This window comes from Pyrus communis, chromosome 15 (assembly GCF_963583255.1).
Source record: "Pyrus communis chromosome 15, drPyrComm1.1, whole genome shotgun sequence".
Taxonomy (NCBI): Eukaryota; Viridiplantae; Streptophyta; class Magnoliopsida; order Rosales; family Rosaceae; genus Pyrus; species Pyrus communis.
Window position 1 is genome coordinate 22,714,123 of NC_084817.1, and position 17,759 is coordinate 22,731,881.

General features: G+C 39.6%; 3 protein-coding genes across 3 annotated transcripts; 1 reads left to right on the forward strand and 2 right to left on the reverse strand.

Moving 5' to 3' along the window:
* Nucleotides 1-1,270: 1,270 nt before the first annotated feature.
* Nucleotides 1,271-4,029, forward strand: LOC137718054 (kinetochore protein NDC80 homolog). The gene is made up of 4 exons (XM_068457566.1): nucleotides 1,271-2,398; nucleotides 2,717-2,963; nucleotides 3,284-3,430; nucleotides 3,566-4,029. Exons 1-4 carry the CDS (start codon nucleotides 1,296-1,298, stop codon nucleotides 3,815-3,817), a joined length of 1,749 nt encoding a protein of 582 aa, XP_068313667.1. The 5' UTR covers nucleotides 1,271-1,295; the 3' UTR covers nucleotides 3,818-4,029.
* A 63-nt stretch (nucleotides 4,030-4,092) lies between these two features.
* LOC137718055 (mitogen-activated protein kinase kinase kinase 1-like) lies at nucleotides 4,093-9,300 on the reverse strand. Its single transcript, XM_068457567.1, has 8 exons — nucleotides 8,227-9,300; nucleotides 7,462-7,546; nucleotides 7,184-7,246; nucleotides 6,687-6,844; nucleotides 5,725-5,797; nucleotides 5,542-5,601; nucleotides 5,005-5,115; nucleotides 4,093-4,485 (listed from the first exon to the last, which is right to left on the reverse strand). Exons 1-8 carry the CDS (start codon nucleotides 9,066-9,068, stop codon nucleotides 4,273-4,275), a joined length of 1,605 nt encoding a protein of 534 aa, XP_068313668.1. The 5' UTR covers nucleotides 9,069-9,300; the 3' UTR covers nucleotides 4,093-4,272.
* Nucleotides 9,301-11,350: 2,050 nt separating this feature from the next.
* LOC137718056 (uncharacterized) lies at nucleotides 11,351-17,526 on the reverse strand. The gene is made up of 2 exons (XM_068457568.1): nucleotides 16,281-17,526; nucleotides 11,351-11,509 (listed from the first exon to the last, which is right to left on the reverse strand). The coding sequence occupies exons 1-2, from the start codon at nucleotides 17,471-17,473 to the stop codon at nucleotides 11,503-11,505; spliced, it is 1,200 nt and encodes a 399-aa protein (XP_068313669.1). The 5' UTR covers nucleotides 17,474-17,526; the 3' UTR covers nucleotides 11,351-11,502.
* Between the last annotated feature and the right edge of the window lie 233 nt (nucleotides 17,527-17,759).

A 17,759-nucleotide genomic window follows, 5' to 3' on the forward strand; every position in this document is an offset into this window, starting at 1 on the left:
GTTTAAAGGGGTCGCGCTGTCACGTGTCGTCGTGCTATGTGGTAAATGTCGGAAAGACATCATCTCCGGATCTCTTTCACTAAGGTCATCAGATTAAGTGATTCAGATTTTTGAAATTTCATCCAACGGCTCACTTGTTTTGATCACTTAAAAGCTATAATAATTTTTGACCATTAGATAAAATTTCAAAGATTCGGATCACTTGATCTAGTGACCTTGGTGGAAAAGATCTAAAGAGGATCTCTTTCCGTAAATGTTTGTCCACGTTCTAAGATTCACAATTTCACATGGGGGTGAAACTCGGCGGGTTGGCTGGTTGGAAGGCAAATCCAATCCTACACAATTTTTGTGTTTCGGGTTCAGGTTTGGGTTGAGTTTGATTTAGATTCATTCGAGGCAAATAATAAGTTTAGTTGAGTTCGAGTTTACATTTGAGTTGGATTCAAATCGTCCAACTTGTTCGAGATTAACACTGTAACAACTTAGTTTGCTAGAATTCTTAAAATTTAAGCCAAATAGGATTAAAGCTAGTCAACTTAAATTTTATAAATAAATCAAACTTTGTCCAACTTTTTTGAGTTCAATTATATAACAACTTAGTTTGAAGTTAACTAGCCTTGATGCTATTTTGTTTTTTCTTTTGTACTAAAAAAAAAAAGTTAAATAGCATCAAAGCTAGTTAACTTCAATTTCATAAATTGGTCAAAACTTAAATTCAACTCCACAAAATAATCTTCGTTTTAAACTTAAACTGAATACAATATTCAACGATGCAAAATTTGAATTAAAATACAAGAAAATACTAAGAAGGTACCAAAAAAAAAAAAAAAAAAAAAAAAGCAACATTTCACTGTCCAATGTAAACAACCACCGAACTGAAGTCTTGTCGTTCGAAATTCAATGCGTATTTCTATTAAATATTAAATAAGGAAAATAATTAATTGTATATTATATATTCACAACAATCGCTATAAGCCTTCAAAAATAAAATAAACCCCAATACCAAAAGCTTCAGCAATATTAGCTACACCTATAATTAAAAATTGTACCAAGTTTTAATCCATTACAAGAATTCTTGGCCGTAGATTTGGAGTCGACAGCTTAGATCACATGGTGGATATACCAGTAAAACCAATTAGAGGCCACACGATCTGGAGTGGACGGCTTAGATCACATGGTCCGGAGAGCGAGACCATTTCTGTTTTTGAATACCGAGTCTTTCGCTAGTCCCTACCACTACTCGGAGGAGCGGGAAACGCAGTCCGAAATTTGAAAGAGAAGAGAAGGAAAGAAAGATGAGAGGCACAAGCCGCGGCCGAGCAAGGGAGTCGTTCAACCCACGGCCACCACCAGCGACGCCGCTGGACCACTTCCGCCTCCAACGAGACTCCGATGCCAGCTTCGCAAGCAGCCGCCCTTCCTCGGTGGGCATGGGTCCCACCACCGCCGCCCTCGACCTGTACAAGGACCGCTCTTTCCAGCAGTCCACCGTCTCCGCCGTCAATTCCTACCTTTCCTCCCACTCCCTCCAATTCTCCCTCAAATTCCCAATCCCCTCCGCCCGGGAAATCACCGAAACCCTGAAATTCCTCCTCGCCCGGCTCGACTACCCTTCGCCCAAGCTCGAGGACGACCTCCCCCTCCTCCTCAAGTTCCTGAAATGCCCCTTCAAGCCCAACAAGTCCTTGCTCCGAAACCCCACCGTCAACGCCCACCAGTGGCCCACTCTGCTCGCCGTCATCCACTGGATCTTCCAGATTGTGCTCTACACCGACCATCTCGCCGCTGATTCCCGGGCCTTCGTCGAGAACAATGCCATGTCCGAGTACGCCCTGGAGAGCTACTTGCATTATATACACGGCAACGATGATGCCGTGGAGGCCTTGGACCGGGATTTCTTGGACAAGTTGGATAGGGAGAAGGAGAATGCGGAGGAGAATGTCAGGGTTTTGGAGGCAACCGCCACGGAGCTGCAGGGGAGGGTGGAAACAATGCGGTTGGAGCCGTCCAGGAAGGAGGCGCTGGAGAAGGAGAGGGGTTTGTTGGAGGGGGATGTGGTCAAGTTTAATGAAATCATAGGGAATCTGGAGAAGAGTATCGCGAATTTGGAGGCGGTGTTGGAGGGGAGAGAGAAGGAATTGGAGGCCAAAGTGGTGGACAATAAGAGGATTTGCCAAGAGAATGCGGAGTTGAATAAGAGAGTGGAGTTGCAGACCTTCAATGCCAGGGATGTGGATAGAATGAAGAGGGAGTTGCAGGCTGTGGAGAGGGATGTTGGGGAAGCCGAGCTCGAAAGGAATGCGTGGGAGGAGAAGGCTTGGGAAATTGATACCATGCTTAGCCATAAGTTTAAGGACCTTGAGGCTGTGGCCATGGACTGCAACCAGGCAATGAGGAGGTTTGCCCTCCTTTTCATGTGATCTTCTTTTCTTGCCAATTGATGTCATAGATATAGAAATGTAATTTTTTTTTCGTGTGATTGTTTCGCGGTGCATATCATTGGCTTCGATAGTGCATGACAATGATATGTTGATCCAATTTTGCGTCGAGCCAATTAACTCTTTGTCATGGCTAGTGATTTGTTTGACGTTGTTTGCCTACTTGTTTATGTTTGTTTGAATTGCTTGCTGGCTTATGACAGCTGATGGTGCTATAAGTTTACAAATTAGTAATCTTTGTATGCATTGCAATTTCTCTCTTTCTTTGGTGGTAGCAGGTTGAAACTTGGTAATGGATTTCAGTATTTATTGAATGCTAAGGGATCGACGCCAGCTGAGATTATGGGGATTGACTACAAATCAACTTTAAAGCCTGCGCTTGACTCCTACTCAGAAGACATAAAGAAAAGCTCTGTGGAAAAACTGGAAGAGCTGATTTCCCTTCAGAAACAGTCAAGTGAACTTTCTGCTCAGATTGAGGGCAAACGAAATTTTATAGCGACGCTTCAATCTCACATCGGTGAAGTAAGTGGATCAAGATTAAGCCTTAGACATATTACTTTCTTTGTTGTGCATAGGAAGGGAACGAGTTATTTCGTTAATTTAACCTTATGAACTCGATAACTGGTGTATCTCTTACAAAGTAAAATATCAACTGTAAAGGTAATTGATCATATGGTGTTTAATGGTCAGACTTCGAAACTGTAGACCTGTTGCGATACATGACCTCAGTTTTTGTAATTGGTTATTGCTCCAGTATGGTTCGGACTTTGGGAAAGAAATGCAATTTTACAAAGATTTTGTTTTTGACTGTATCTTTTACTTGTGTATAATTTACCCGTTAGGTGGAAGCTCAACTGAGCTTGTTGAAGAAAGAGACACAGGAATACACTTCCAGATGTGCAGCCGAAGCTAGAAACTTGATGGAAGATGTTGAACGGGAGACTCGTAACTTGGATATTGTGGAAAGAGAAGCAAACGAGATTCTGAAGGTTTGTCTTTAACTTCTTTCTTGAATAATTAACTTCCAAGTTGTTTATGTTGTTTTTACATTATGGTCATCAAATTGTCATGCCATACGAACATCGTTAAGTTTGATATCATAACGAATATCATTGTTCTTGCAGACCTCCAAACTGAAATTGCAGGATGCAATCAAACAAACTGAAGAAGAAACTCAGATGTGCGCTTATGGACTCATGGCGGTAATTGACTCAGTCTCGAAGTACAAAGAATATGTGCAGTCTAAGATTTTTGAAATGAAGAGAGATGTCTCAGAAACAGCTGTTGCTGTATCAGACACTCACAAAAGTTGCTTGCAATCGAAATTTGGTTTTCTGTCGGATGCAAACCAGCAATCAGAAACAGCACTCCAATAGGCTGTCATACTTGATTCCCTGCCTTGCTGCTTACCGGTTTTATACTCTCGTGCTGAAAGTACCGTGATTTCAACTGATGGGTAATTAACTGTCATCTGAATTTATCTTTTGATCTTTCTTTGTTAGTGTTTTTATTAGTTCTACTAATCAGATGGTATCCTAAGTTTCTTAAATTGACTTGTTTCCAAACGAGTATTGGGTGAGAGCCGTATTTATAGTATGTCCAAAGTTTATGCCATTTCCATGTAACCATATATTTCAGCGAATCGGATATCTTTGTTAATATTGGAAGCATATCCCCTTCCCCAAACCACGTTCGTGGAAGTTAATGTTCTACCATGGATTGACGACGTATATAGATTCAAACACTAAGCACATATGAAGGGTGGTAACTTGCAGTACCAGTTCCTCTATATTACCTTACGATATCGATGAAGGTTGGTTGACCAAAGCATTCACGAACGTAAACTGTTGCAATGAGGAGAAGCTGGGACAGAGGAAGCGTGGAGCGGCCTTTCCACAAACGGATGGTTCAATAACTGAGCCGCAGTAGGTCGACTATTAGGGTTCACTTGCAAACATTTCAGAATGAAATCCCGTGCATCTCTTGATAAGGTATCAGGAACTGGAGGAGGTTCACCCTGGCCAATCTGAAATAAAGCTTGCATCTGCCAATCAACACAAACAAGACCATGATTTTTCTCAGATTCTTAAATGACTCCACAGGGAACAATCTAGTGATCTACCACGTCTTTCATATGTCTTAGCCTTCTTGCATGAGTGACGGTCCAAATTGATTAAGAATACTAAGGTTACCCTAATCTTCACTAATGTCAAAGAAGAAATTGCCGGATTCAGGTTTTATAAGGGGTAAACACTTGATTAAGGAATTTAGGAATGGGCACAAAGCAAACTGGGACTTCTAAGAGCTTTCAGAGCTAAGATGTCATTGATGGTAATCGAGTTACGTGGAAGAGTATATAACATATTGTTAATAAGTAGCACAAAGGCCGAGTACAGGTAAGATGATCCGGGTAAAATCACATGGTGGGGGATGTGTGGCATGAGGTTGGCTCCTACATCCAATGATCTAGGTCAAAATGTAAAGTGGGCATATTCTTATGCATTTCTTATACGAGAGAAAGGGTAAGAGATTAGCATTAAATGTGCAGAAATGTTGAACATACGCCTTCCAGGTGAGAGTATGGAGGCCGGCGGGTTAACATCTCTAACACAGCGCATCCAAGGCTCCATATGTCAGCTGCAAGCCCATATCCACGATTCCTTAGATTAACGACCTACAATTTTACAGCTTACTGGTCAACAGGTTAACTCAAAATCCATGAAACAGATAAGCATGCTCGGAGCAACTTATTCCCAGTTATACCATTGCAACAGAAAATTGATCTATGGATGAGAACAGAAAAAACAAAATGTAAAGATGTCATTAAGTTTTCTATTGCAAGGTAAATGATGAAAATTAAGTTTTGTACGTCAAAGAGTAACGGGACAATAACAGTTAAATCCTAATTTCAATTCGGGAGATCCTAGTCATAAAATAAAAGTATATCCAGTACAACAATAGAAGTTACACTAACTACATGGATAATCACAACTAGATGAATTACTCTACATCATTACTAGTTTTACTATGTCAAGGCGTCTGTTGAAATATCAATCTGATGTTTACAAACACTTATTTATTGTAAAGAGAGGAGGCAAACCTCAGGGGCCATCCAATAAGCAGTCCCTTTGCAAGACTTCACGTCATTAAATTTGGTTGCCTAGAAAAACAGAAGGTCAATGTGGAATGATTCAGCATTAGAAATTCTATGAATTTACTTTTCAATAAAACAGAAATGAATATGAAATGTATATGAGAGAGAGGTTAGTATTGGGAATTATACCTTGGCTAACCCAAAGTCCGCAAGTTTCACAGATCCACTTGCATCCACCAATATATTAGCACATTTGATATCCCTGGTAAAAATAATCTTATAAATATAGATGATAGAAGCAAATTTTAAACTTCTACAAGTTCAATATCAATATAGGAAACACACAGTCTAGAAAGCAGAAAAATATGTCCAAGGGAATTATACAAACGCAGGTTAAATGAGGATTGTTCGGTTCATTATTTTTTACGTCCTAGTGTCTTATCTCTAAATGGGCCTTTATGTTGTAAGACAAATATGTTTTCCTAGTCACTCTATTCCTTGTAACTTTCGTGTGTATTGATACAAATAAAATGTTTCACATTATATGATGGGAGAGGTTTTAATTCATTCTCACCAAAAGTGACAAGATACAAAATTGGATATACCTATATATTTAATGTTGCTCTCATAATTTTGTGTTAAAGAAGACAGTTATATTCTAGGAGATGGATCCAATTATTTGTATGCGAAGATTTTCGGGTGTAATTCAGTTCCAACTTATTGCATAATCCTGTAGGGTATGTTTGGGTGAGGAACTTCCAAATAAGAGGAATTAGAAAATGCACCTCATGATCATTACAAAGGTATGTGATAGGGACTTGTAAATGACTCCTTCCAAGTAGTCATTTGCAAGTTCCTCTATCATGCCTTTTGTAATGTATTTCTAATTCCTCCTACCAAACATTTTGTGTTCCATTTCTTCATCATTTTGCCTAAATGCCTTGGAATTTGGAAGGCCCTCACCCAAACATAGGGTACCTAATGATACAAACCCATTTCACAAACCCTCCCCTATATTTTGGTCTACTGCTTGTTCACAGTTTTGTCTACTAAGATTAGTATAGGTCAATGGTTCAATCCCTTCCAATGTAACCACAAAAGACAAGAAAGAAAGTTCACAATACAAAAATTCCAGTACCAAAGTATATTACCTGTGAACCACATTACGATCATGAAGATATGCCAACCCGCTTAAAATCTGCCTTGTAAACACAGAGACTTGAGAATCCCTCAAGAGATACTTTTGATATAGATTTGCAAGTGGGCCTTTTGTTACAAGCTCAAGGAAGATATAGAGCTTAGTTTCGTCCTGTAATAAGATTACAATGAACAATTAGTGTACAAGTCAGGAGAGTTCAATAATATATTAAATTAACATTGAAATACTGCGAGCTACTCTATCTTATGATTGCAGCTTGAGTAGTTGCATTGCTGAAGCATTTCTTAGATTGATCATTTTATGGTTCTACAAATACATGTACATACATACACACATACAAGTACAAATACCTATGCACTAACTACAACAACAAGAACACATGCAAGATGAATAGATAAATCTTCCCCAATACGTAGAAAGTTGTAATTCCCACTAAACAAACTGGCAGGAACCAAATAGAAATGCAAACCAAGAAAGAAAGAAGCATACCTTGTCCGTGCCCAGATATTGAACTATGTTGTCATGTTCAAACTGACTTAAAAGATGAATCTCCTGTACAACAACAATCGTATTAGAAGGAAGAATGTTAAGGGGTCCAGGAAACAAATAGTATCTACTAAGTAAGAAAAAAAAGTTATGCAGCTGAATGAAGTTTCAATCATTTAATAATGCCATTAGATGTTCTTTTTTGAAAAACAAAATAATGCCATTAGATAGTTATTTGCAGCTGAACTAAGACAAATCAGAACAAGACTGCTTCTTTCGACCTGCTCAAGTTGGATTATGCTCTGCTTCCCCTGGCTCCCCTGATCCAGTAAAGAAACCTCCTTTACAGCAAAAAAGAATCCATCACTGCAAAAGAACAATTGCAGCATCAGATAAACGGAGAGTGAGACCAACATGTTAATTTTGTTGAACAGAATAGCCCCAGTTTAATGCAATCCCAACTTCACCTTCTCCATCCTTTTTCTAACTTTACAATTTCTTGCTAAGAAAATTCTAAACACTTTGAGTGGAAACGCCTAAAGTACAATGGAATGCTTACAGTATGAAAAATAAATGTAGGATAAAATGGCAAGTCAATTGGGAAATGCTAAAGGAAAATGCCAGGGATAAAGGTTTTCGAGACTACCTCAAAGGTTTTTCGGGTACATTATGCAAAAGATTAAAAACAAACAAGTGTGTAAATGGATAGCAGTACAAGAAACTATACAATTAGAAATGAGGATCATTTAACCATGAATGGTGGTCCCCCTTGTTATGAAAGTGGTGGTAGTCTTGATATCCTATGTTTCTATTCGTTAGCGCTAAGTTCTTCAACGAATTCCCAGTCTCCTACCAAAGTATAGTTATTTATTTTTCATTTTTGTTTCAAATTCAAAGTAATCTTGTTCAGATTGGGTTTAAATCAAACATAGTGCTAATCACCAACAAGTACAACAAGGCAGGAACAAAAATTGATAAAGTTTTGGAAGCTAGAGTAAATATTAAAAAACATTTTGGATAAATGGAGGTGGAAGATGATCACTTACTCAGTAAAGCCTTCATACACAGTCCCATAAGAACCACTTCCCAAAAGCTGACCCTTTTGCCACGATGACGAAACACTCCGCCTGAATTTCCCATTCGGAGAAAAAATACTATGGATTGGCTCCGGGTTCAATCTTACAATGCCAACAAAACCAACACTGGCATCTGCATTTTGATCATCATTACTGTAATTGGATGGAGATGAGTTGGATGACAAACACTCGTCGTTTGCTTCGTTTACTGCTTCCCTCTCGCCATTTACTTTAACTGCAAGCTCCTCTTCATCCGACCTCATATCGCCAACGCAAATCGGCGAATTTACACCAATGTGGTCCTCCAAGGGGGAAAAAGATTTCAAAACAACCGGAGGCGGGCGGGGACCTTTAATTCCTCCACCAGCACTACCATTTTTCACATTTCCCCCAAATTCCGCCAAACTCGAAGCCTGAATTTCACTGTCGAGCTGCCTAACCCTAGCTTCGGACTTCTTCTCCAAAACGTCAACGTTTGCTCTGTCTCGCAACTGAGGATGATGATTCTGCTCGCGGAGGCGAGAGCGAGGGGTTATGCGGGCCCGCTGGGCCTCCCACGCTGCGATTGGGATGGCGAAGTCTTCGGGGCCGGAAAGGCCAAGGCTGCGGCAGATGAGGTCGAATTCGCCGTCAATGCCTCTGACGCGGAAGCTGGTTTGGTCGGAGAGAGGAGACTGACGGCCGTGCGAGGAGGAGTAGAAAGGAGAATAAGAGGAAAGGGAGGAGGTAGAGGCGTCGTAGTCGATGTTCTTGCTGGCGTTTCGGCGTTCGAGTTTGGGTTTCGGACGTTCGGATTGCTTGGCGGCGTTCATGATTTGCTGCCGATGCTGCTTCTTCTTCTTCGTCAAGTATAGTATGGTATATGCTATGCAGCATCAAGGTATCAAGTTGAAAGCTTGGAGGGTTGGAAGTGTGGAGGCCATTGACGGTCGTCGCTTTGTTTTCTAGCTTCTGCTGTCGAGTGGCGCTCTAACGCGGTTCTGGTATATTTCAATTTCAATCAGAGAGCGAGAGAGAAAGACCTAAAACGCTGACACTTGGCGGCACCTTTGACGCCTTCTTGTGGAGGACGTTAACTGAAATGGATTCACGGTCATGTGGGATCCTTATTCAATACCATTTGCCTACACATTTTTATGTATGAACATATTATTTTAGAAAATGAGGAGAGAGTGAGAGAGAGCGAAAGAACGTAGAGGAGTGGGAGGTTTTTGTTTTTAGTTTTTTTTTTTAATATAAACATTAGAGGTATTTTAACATCATCTGTACGTGAGGTTTCAATAAAAAACAGTAAAATTTGGACCTGTAAAATTACATTATTGCCCATCATTTTTTTTTGTGATAGAAGACTGACTCATTCTATGTAAGTTACATTTCTAGTTGTGGTGCTAAGTTTTGTCAGCTTATCCATTAAGATGGAGTGTATTTGTGAGTAAGGTATACGATAAATTACTTAAGGCCTCGTTTGGTACGTCAAATTGTATTGGCTATTTTTGTCAAATGGACTAATCTATCCATATAATAGTATTGATTATATAATCAGGCGTTTAGTTCAATATCAAACTAAAAATCGACTATTTTATATTTTTAATATTGTACCTGATAAAAGGGATGTGAGTTAACACATCAAAAATAAAAAATTATGGGCATTAAAATAACTTTGCACAAAAAGTTTTACTATTTTTGTCTTTCCTCTCATCAAATGGACAAAAGGGGATTTTAAGAGTCTTGCTTGTCATTTGGACTTTGGCATTTTTTTTTTTTCTTTCCTATTTTGTCATTTATTTAGGGACTGCATTTCAAAAAATTTATTTTATATTTTTTTAATGTATTTTTCTTTTGAAATATATATAAATTTTAAAGTGCAAAATAAGATATTTAAAATGTTATAACAATTTCTTTTATTTTAACCAAATTACTTAAAATAAAATACAAATAAAATAAATTGAAACCCTTCCTCTTGCCTAGATTTCTCCACCTCACCCTCCGCTCACTGTCTCCCCCGTCCTGTCCTGCCGTCTCTTCTGTCTCTCGAATGTACCGGTTTCGTACAATCATTAAAAATAGATGTTTTGCAATATTATTATTATTATTATTATTATTATTTTAACAAATGATAATATATATGCTAACAGGAGACTGAACTAAGCATAAGCAATGAGCTTATTATAATAATATGGTTCAACTTCGCTTTAGCAGTGGGCTGGCCATAATAATATGAAATCTATCTACCTTTTTTAGAATATGGATCCTTGCCAAATCCTCTTTGTGAGGATTCGAGAATCCATAAATCATATCAGTTCATCATATATCACGCGGTCAAAAATCATTTTAAATATTTTTTATTTAAAATTAAATACAAACAATATCTAACAAAAATTAACCGTACAATGCAAGATGAACAAACACGATTTACGAATTTCCATGATCCTCACAACGATACGGAGAGGATCCGGTTGGCTTTTTTTAGGGATGTGATATCCACATACCCTATTTTACTCCTCACACTGTCACACACCCTTTTAATTTTCGACAGTCGGATCGGATAAATTGAAGAAGATTAACAGATAGAAATTATCAGGATGTGTGAGAAGTAAAATGAGATATGTCGATAGCACATCCCTTTTTTTATTCTTGTTTCAATGACTCGTAACCTTCTTTTTCTCTTGTCATTTGTTGTATAAGCATCATGCTCGCCTTAGCTAAAAAACAAGAAGTAAGCGTGAAGTATTCCCACATCTCGAAGGGTAAGACTAATTCTCAATGGGAAGGCATTTCAGCCTACTCTGACCACATTCAAATAGCCCACATTCTGAGGTTTAGAGTTAATTGCAATTTCATACAAGATCCACATTCTGAGGTTTAGAGTTAATTGCAATTTCATATAAGATCTTTAAAACATTTTAACCGCATACATTTATTTATTACTCATTTCAACCGACCACAAAATCCGAGGGGCAAAATTTAATTTACCCTTTTTTTTTTATGGGCCTTTTTCTTCTTTTGGAATCAATTTTCCAGTCAAAGTGAGACGTTAACATCAAAAGAAGAAAAGTGCAGTAACATGACACCAAGACTGCATACTCAGTAACCATTGAAAGGACAAAAACAAGTTGACAAATAAGAAACGACGAGTATACGCTTCCAATCTAGTAACATTCTGCTCTTATAATGGGTTATAACCTGTTAGAAAATTGACTTCTTTCTTCTACAACAGATGCCTCCGGTAGACCTCACACGATATTTCTACTCCCTGTGAAGAAAATATTTGGGAAATGAATCACTTAACAAACAGAATAAGCTGCAAATATCCATCCGCGCAGGGCGGGATGGAGGGATATAATTGCAATTTGATCGTCACGCTATCAAAGAAAATATGCCTTCCAACAGTTGAAATGTACAATGCTGAATTAAAAAGACTGTCTAGATAGTTAACTGTCGAATCACGATTGATACATTCAGTATGAGAAATTAACATCTCCGTTTAGATCAACCAATGAAAAGTCTTAAGATAACAGGAAACGCAAACAAATTATGAATACTACTGATACAAAACATCTTTAGGTCAACCAAGGTGAACGGTATTATATTGTTTTGGCAGTTATCCCCTTTTCATAGGAACTTCAGATGGTTATCCTATGTTTAACGAAAAGTGAAATGATCATATCATGTTCCCTGGTATAGCTTTAAGCCACCTTTAAGCATTACTGGCTTATGAAAATAAATCTATTTAACTCCAACATGAGATTGCTCATAATCACAACTAAGTGAAGGCTCCTGACAACACACGGTATTGGGGAAGCAAGATGGACACATACACTCCTGTTTCCCAAGAGGTTGTGACATAGGACAGAGTAGTGCAGTGGAACTTAGATTGTTTAGCGAATCAGGTCATTGGTGCAAGCCATACCATTCCACCAAGGCTCAACTTCACATTGCTAACAAATTCACCTTCAAAATCCTTTTTTTCCTGCCTGCGTATAGCCCAGAAAGCACCCTCGAGGGATATGTAGTCCATATTTTATTTAATCATCATATAATGACTGGTTGTTGGCGGGTACCATGATCCCCAATACACTCACAACTAGGCAATCAATCTCAGTTTAGCATGTCCCAGTTCTATCAAAAGGTACGAGAGAAACCAACTCAAGTTAAGACTTAAGACCTAGTAAATGATGTCTCTCTCATGGCAATAGAGATCTTATTCACATAAAACCTGTCGTGATTGTGAACAAAACAGGATTCCAGTATGTTTGTATTCAAAAAGGAAACTCCGAAACACCTAATAAATTGCATTTTTTGTCTAAACAGTACATAAAATAAAAAATAAAAAAAAAAACAACAACAACAACACTGGAATTTCCCATTTCTGAAACTTAAGGTAAACAGAATGTCACCATTCTTAAGGGTTGTGCAATCAATAGCATAAAGGTAACTTGAAAATCATAACTAGAATATGAAAACCAAAATAACACCCCGCTAACAATGATGAAATAGTTGATGTGATCAGCTAAACCTGCTCCAAAATTGCTCTAGCAGGAATCTCGTTGATTTGACACAAGAAGGTTAATAACATAAAGAGGCACAATTTGGATGCAACCTGATGTGAAAAATGAGCCATTGGAGGTAATTCAATAACATTAAATAAAGGACTACCACAACTGCTAGACATTCGCCTAATGTTGTAGAAATAAATATACCAATTCGAAGCATCCTCCATACAAATTTTTTAATCAAACCAAAACAAGTTACTAAGCTTAACCAAGCACGCTGCACAACACCGAGTACTTGACCTAGTAGTTTAAGTGTGGTTCATCCTGTTGTGCTAGGATAGCACCAAACTTCTTTGGAACCAACTCAAGCTAACCCACAGTAAATTTTATCAAATGAAAATGCAAGAACAAAATATAAAAGACACAAAGATTTTAACGAGGTTCCTCCACAGTCAGTGTAACTGGAGTACGTCCTCGGAGCAGTAGGAGCTCACCCAATAATCCACTATCAACCAAATGGGAGTTTACAAAGTGTTGACAATCTCACAACCCAAAAGCCCAATACACCCAATAGCTCTCACACACCAAAGAAACAAATAGAGAAAGAAATATAAAGAATAATTTCTTCTCTATACATATAGCTCAAAACTATTACAACAACAACTACTTTGATGGATGATTACTAACCAAAGAGAGGAGCTCTTTTTCAAATGGGGGATGCGGCACCCCTTCTGCTCTCTGCCTCTGCAAATCAGAAATTGCTCTCTTTTCTTCTCTCTTGTTTTTCTCTGCAACTCTCTCTACAACCATAAGGCATAACAAATGCCTTAATATAAAATGTTCAACTTTTCCCATGGGAGAGCCGAATGCTCTCCCCTTGGATGCTTTCTTCCTCATCATGATGTTCCTTTCATCATTTTCTTATTTCTTGCTTTCGGCTTCTTTAACAAATGCTACCAATTAAAACAATAGGAAAACCACCCCGTGGCTTTCACATGGACCAAATAAACAAAACAACTTAACCTTTTTTCCTCCTCAAAACAAGGAAAGGTGTTGTCCACCTTTGGTTTGTTTATTCTAAAGTATATGGCCACACAATCCAACTACCATAGCTTGAGTTGGTTCCAAAGAAGTTTGGTGCTATCTTAGCACAACAATTGGTATCAGAGCACTGGTTGCTCTTGGGTACTGTCTAATTGTCAAAAATGTCAGACGGGCAAGATGAGAATCCTTTTGGAAGCAGCTCCGGATTTGCAAGAACTACGGTGCAAAATGCAAAGTTCGAAGTTGACAAGTTTGATGGCACAAACAACTTTGGGATGTGGCAATGTGAGGTCAAAGATGTGTTGGCTCAACAAGATCTACTTGCCGCTTTGGGAGAGAAGCCGGAAGCTATGTCGAAGCCGGAATGGGAGAAATTAAATTTGTGGGCTTGCTCTTCAATTCGGTTGTGCCTTGCAAAAACTCAGAAGTATTTTGTGATGCGGGAGACATTGGCAAGTGTGTTGTGGCAAAAATTGGAAGACAAGTATATGACGAAGAGTGCAGAGAACCGGCTACACTTGAAGAAAAAGCTCTACCGCTTCCAATACAAAGAAGGTACAAAAATGATTAGACACCTTGATGCTTTTAATAAGTTGATTGCCGACTTGTTAAATTTAGATGAGGATATTAAGGATGAAGATAAGGCCTTAATATTGTTGAATTCCTTGCCGGACTCTTATGAGCATTTTGTTACCACTATTATGCATGGTAAAGAAACTGTGAAATTTGAAGATGTGTCAAATGCCTTGATGAATTATGAAATGAGGCATAGAGATAAAAATCATGATAGTACCTCGGAAGCTTTATTTGTTAGAGGTAGATCATCGGAGAGAAGATCATCTTCTAGTAGGAAAAAATCACAGTCTCGACCTAGAGGAAACTCTAAAGGTAGAAAACCTTTGGAATTCTTTACCTTTGGTCTTCAATTTAGGACAATCTTTCTTCCAATGGCCCTTATTACGACAAAAGGCACATTCATCCATTTCCAAAGGTTTTCTACCTTTGTATTGGAAGCGGTAGAGCTTTTTCTTCAAGTGTAGCCGGTTCTCTGCATTCTTCGTCATATACTTGTCTTCCAATTTTTGCCACAACACACTTGCCAATGTCTCCCGCATCACAAAATACTTCTGAGTTTTTGCAAGGCACAACCGAATTGAAGAGCAAGCCCACAAATTTAATTTCTCCCATTCCGGCTTCGACATAGCTTCCGGCTTCTCTCCCAACGCGGCAAGTAGATCTTGTTGAGCCAACACATCTTTGACCTCACATTGCCACATCCCAAAGTTGTTTGTGCCATCAAACTTGTTAACTTCGAACTTTGCATTTTGCACCGTAGTTCTTGCAAATCCGGAGCTGCTTCCAAAAGGATTCTCATCTTGCCCGTCTAACATTTTTGGCAATTAGACAGTACCCAAGAGCAACCAGTGCTCTGATACCAATTGTTGTGCTAGGATAGCACCAAACTTCTTTGGAACCAACTCAAGCTATGGTAGTTGGATTATGTGGCCAAGTGGCCATATACTTTAGAATAAACAAACCAAAGGTGGACAACACCTTTCCTTGTTTTGGGGAGGAAAAAAGGTTAAGTTGTTTTGTTTATTTGGTCCATGTGAAAGCCACGGGGTGGTTTTCCTATTGTTTTAATTGGCAGCATTTGTTAAAGAAGCCGAAAGCAAGAAATAAGAAAATGATGAAAGGAACATCATGATGAGGAAGAAAGCATAAAGAAAGCATCCAAGGGGAGAGCATTCGGCTCTCCCATGGGAAAAGTTGAACATTTTATATTAAGGCATTTGTTATGCCTTATGGTTGTAGAAAGAGTTGCAGAGAAAAACAAGAGAGAAGAAAAGAGAGCAATTTCTGATTTGCAGAGGTAGAGAGCAGAAGGGGTGCCGCATCCCCCATTTGAAAAAGAGCTCCTCTCTTTGGTTAGTAATCATCCATCAAAGTAGTTGTTGTTGTAATAGCTTTGAGCTATATGTATAGAGAAGAAATTATTCTTTATATTTCTTTCTCTATTTGTTTCTTTGGTGTGTGAGAGTTATTGGGTGTATTGGGCTTTTGGGTTGTGAGATTGTCAACACTTTGTAAACTCCCATTTGGTTGATAGTGGATTATTGGGTGAGCTCCTACTACTCCGAGGACGTACTCCAGTTACACTGACTGTGGAGGAACCTCGTTAAAATCTTTGTGTCTTTTATATTTTGTTCTTGCATTTTCATTTGATAAAATTTACTGTGGGTTAGCTTGAGTTGATTCCAAAGAAGTTTGGTGCTATCCTAGCACAACACATCCAAGTAAGGAAAACTAGCTTCAACATTCTGCCAAGCGCAAGCGTGGTTCCTACGAACCTAAGTTTGCTAAACTATCAACAATCACTAGATTACACAGTAAAATGAAAAATTTACTAAATATCTTTCCATATTTGCAGAAACTAGCAATCATATTCAAACCATTTACAGAGAGGGAAATGGGCAAGGATCATACCACTTGATGAGCCAGCCAAACAGAAAATGCTGCATAATCGGAACCTTCCCCAACACCTCAGCCTTATACATCTTAAGCAACCCACTATTCACTTTGTTCCAATTAGGTACTCCGCTGATATCATCCAACAATGGCGAGTGCTCCGAAAATGGACCCTTCTTCACCTTCTTCACAAACTGAATGCACGAGAGATACAAATATTCTTTCGAAAAATTCTCCACGATATCATCATTGTGAATTGACTTAGGCTTCATATATTTATGCTCAATCAACTGCGACGCCCCGAAAATAAAAGGCAGGAAATGGTAGTCATCGAGGCCCCAAACGCCGTGAGACCCCGCCGGCTCCAAGCAATACACCAACTGCAGCTTTCTCATCAAGTCCAAGTACTTGACGAAGACTCGAGCCACGACGGCCGGATAATCTTCTTCATTAATCACCCCCATTCTCGCCAGGCAGTAGAGCCAAGCAGCGAAGTTGGTCTCGTGCCCTGTACCGTAATCAATTCGGCTCGGGTTCCCGAAGCTATCAGTGAAATACGGAACCATCTCGATGGTAGAAGGGTGGAGATGCTCGGGGAGGAACTGCAGCATGAGGGAGTGGCTGGTTTCGGACAATCGCTCGTGCCAGGAGCGGAATGAAACGTTGCCGTATCGGGCGGCTTGCTGGGTGGGTGGGATTTCGTCGACCCATTGAATTAGGGTTTCTAGAATGGAGACGATGGTGTTGACGGTGTCGGATTGGTGACAGGGGTCGGAGATTTTCTTGGCGCGGATGGACTCAGAGAGGGCGGCGACGAATCCGACGAAGTGTTTGCCGGAGAAGGAGTCGTGGAAGCCGCGGAGGTCGTCGGGGGACTGGATGACTTTGGAGGGGGATTGGAAGTGGAAGGGAGGGGAGATTTGGGGGACAGAGAGGGGTTGGGGTACAGGGGTGAGGATGATGGCCTGTTGGGAGTTGGAGTTTGGAGGGAGGTTGATGGCGGGAGCTCGGATTGGGCGGTAGTTTGGGGGAGGGGAGATGTCGGAGAAGGAGGGTGGGGGAGCGGCCATGGGGGTTGGGGCTCCGCATTTACAGCAGGTTGGTGTGGAAATGGCGGTGGCGATGGTGGTGATGGAAGATGGTGGAGATTCTGGGGACTTGGGGTTTTGGTGGTGGTGCTCCGATTTGCAGGAAGTTTGTTGGGGTTCCATTTTTGGAGAAATTGGATGGAGAAAAGAGTGGCAAATTTACAGGGAAGGAGGAGCAACGAGGTTCCGGACGTCATGGTGAGGGTGGTGGTGATGGGCTGTTATTAAATTGCAAATGGGTTTATTTCTTAAGCCCAATATGATTGTGCATTGTTCTTGCCCAATTCCAATTGGATAATCATTTTCTTTTGTTTCTTGTTAAGTGACTTGAAGGCCAAGCAATTTTCGGGTCAGTTCGAGATTTTTTCGGTTGATGTATGACAAGATACGGGTCTATTCGAACAAACAA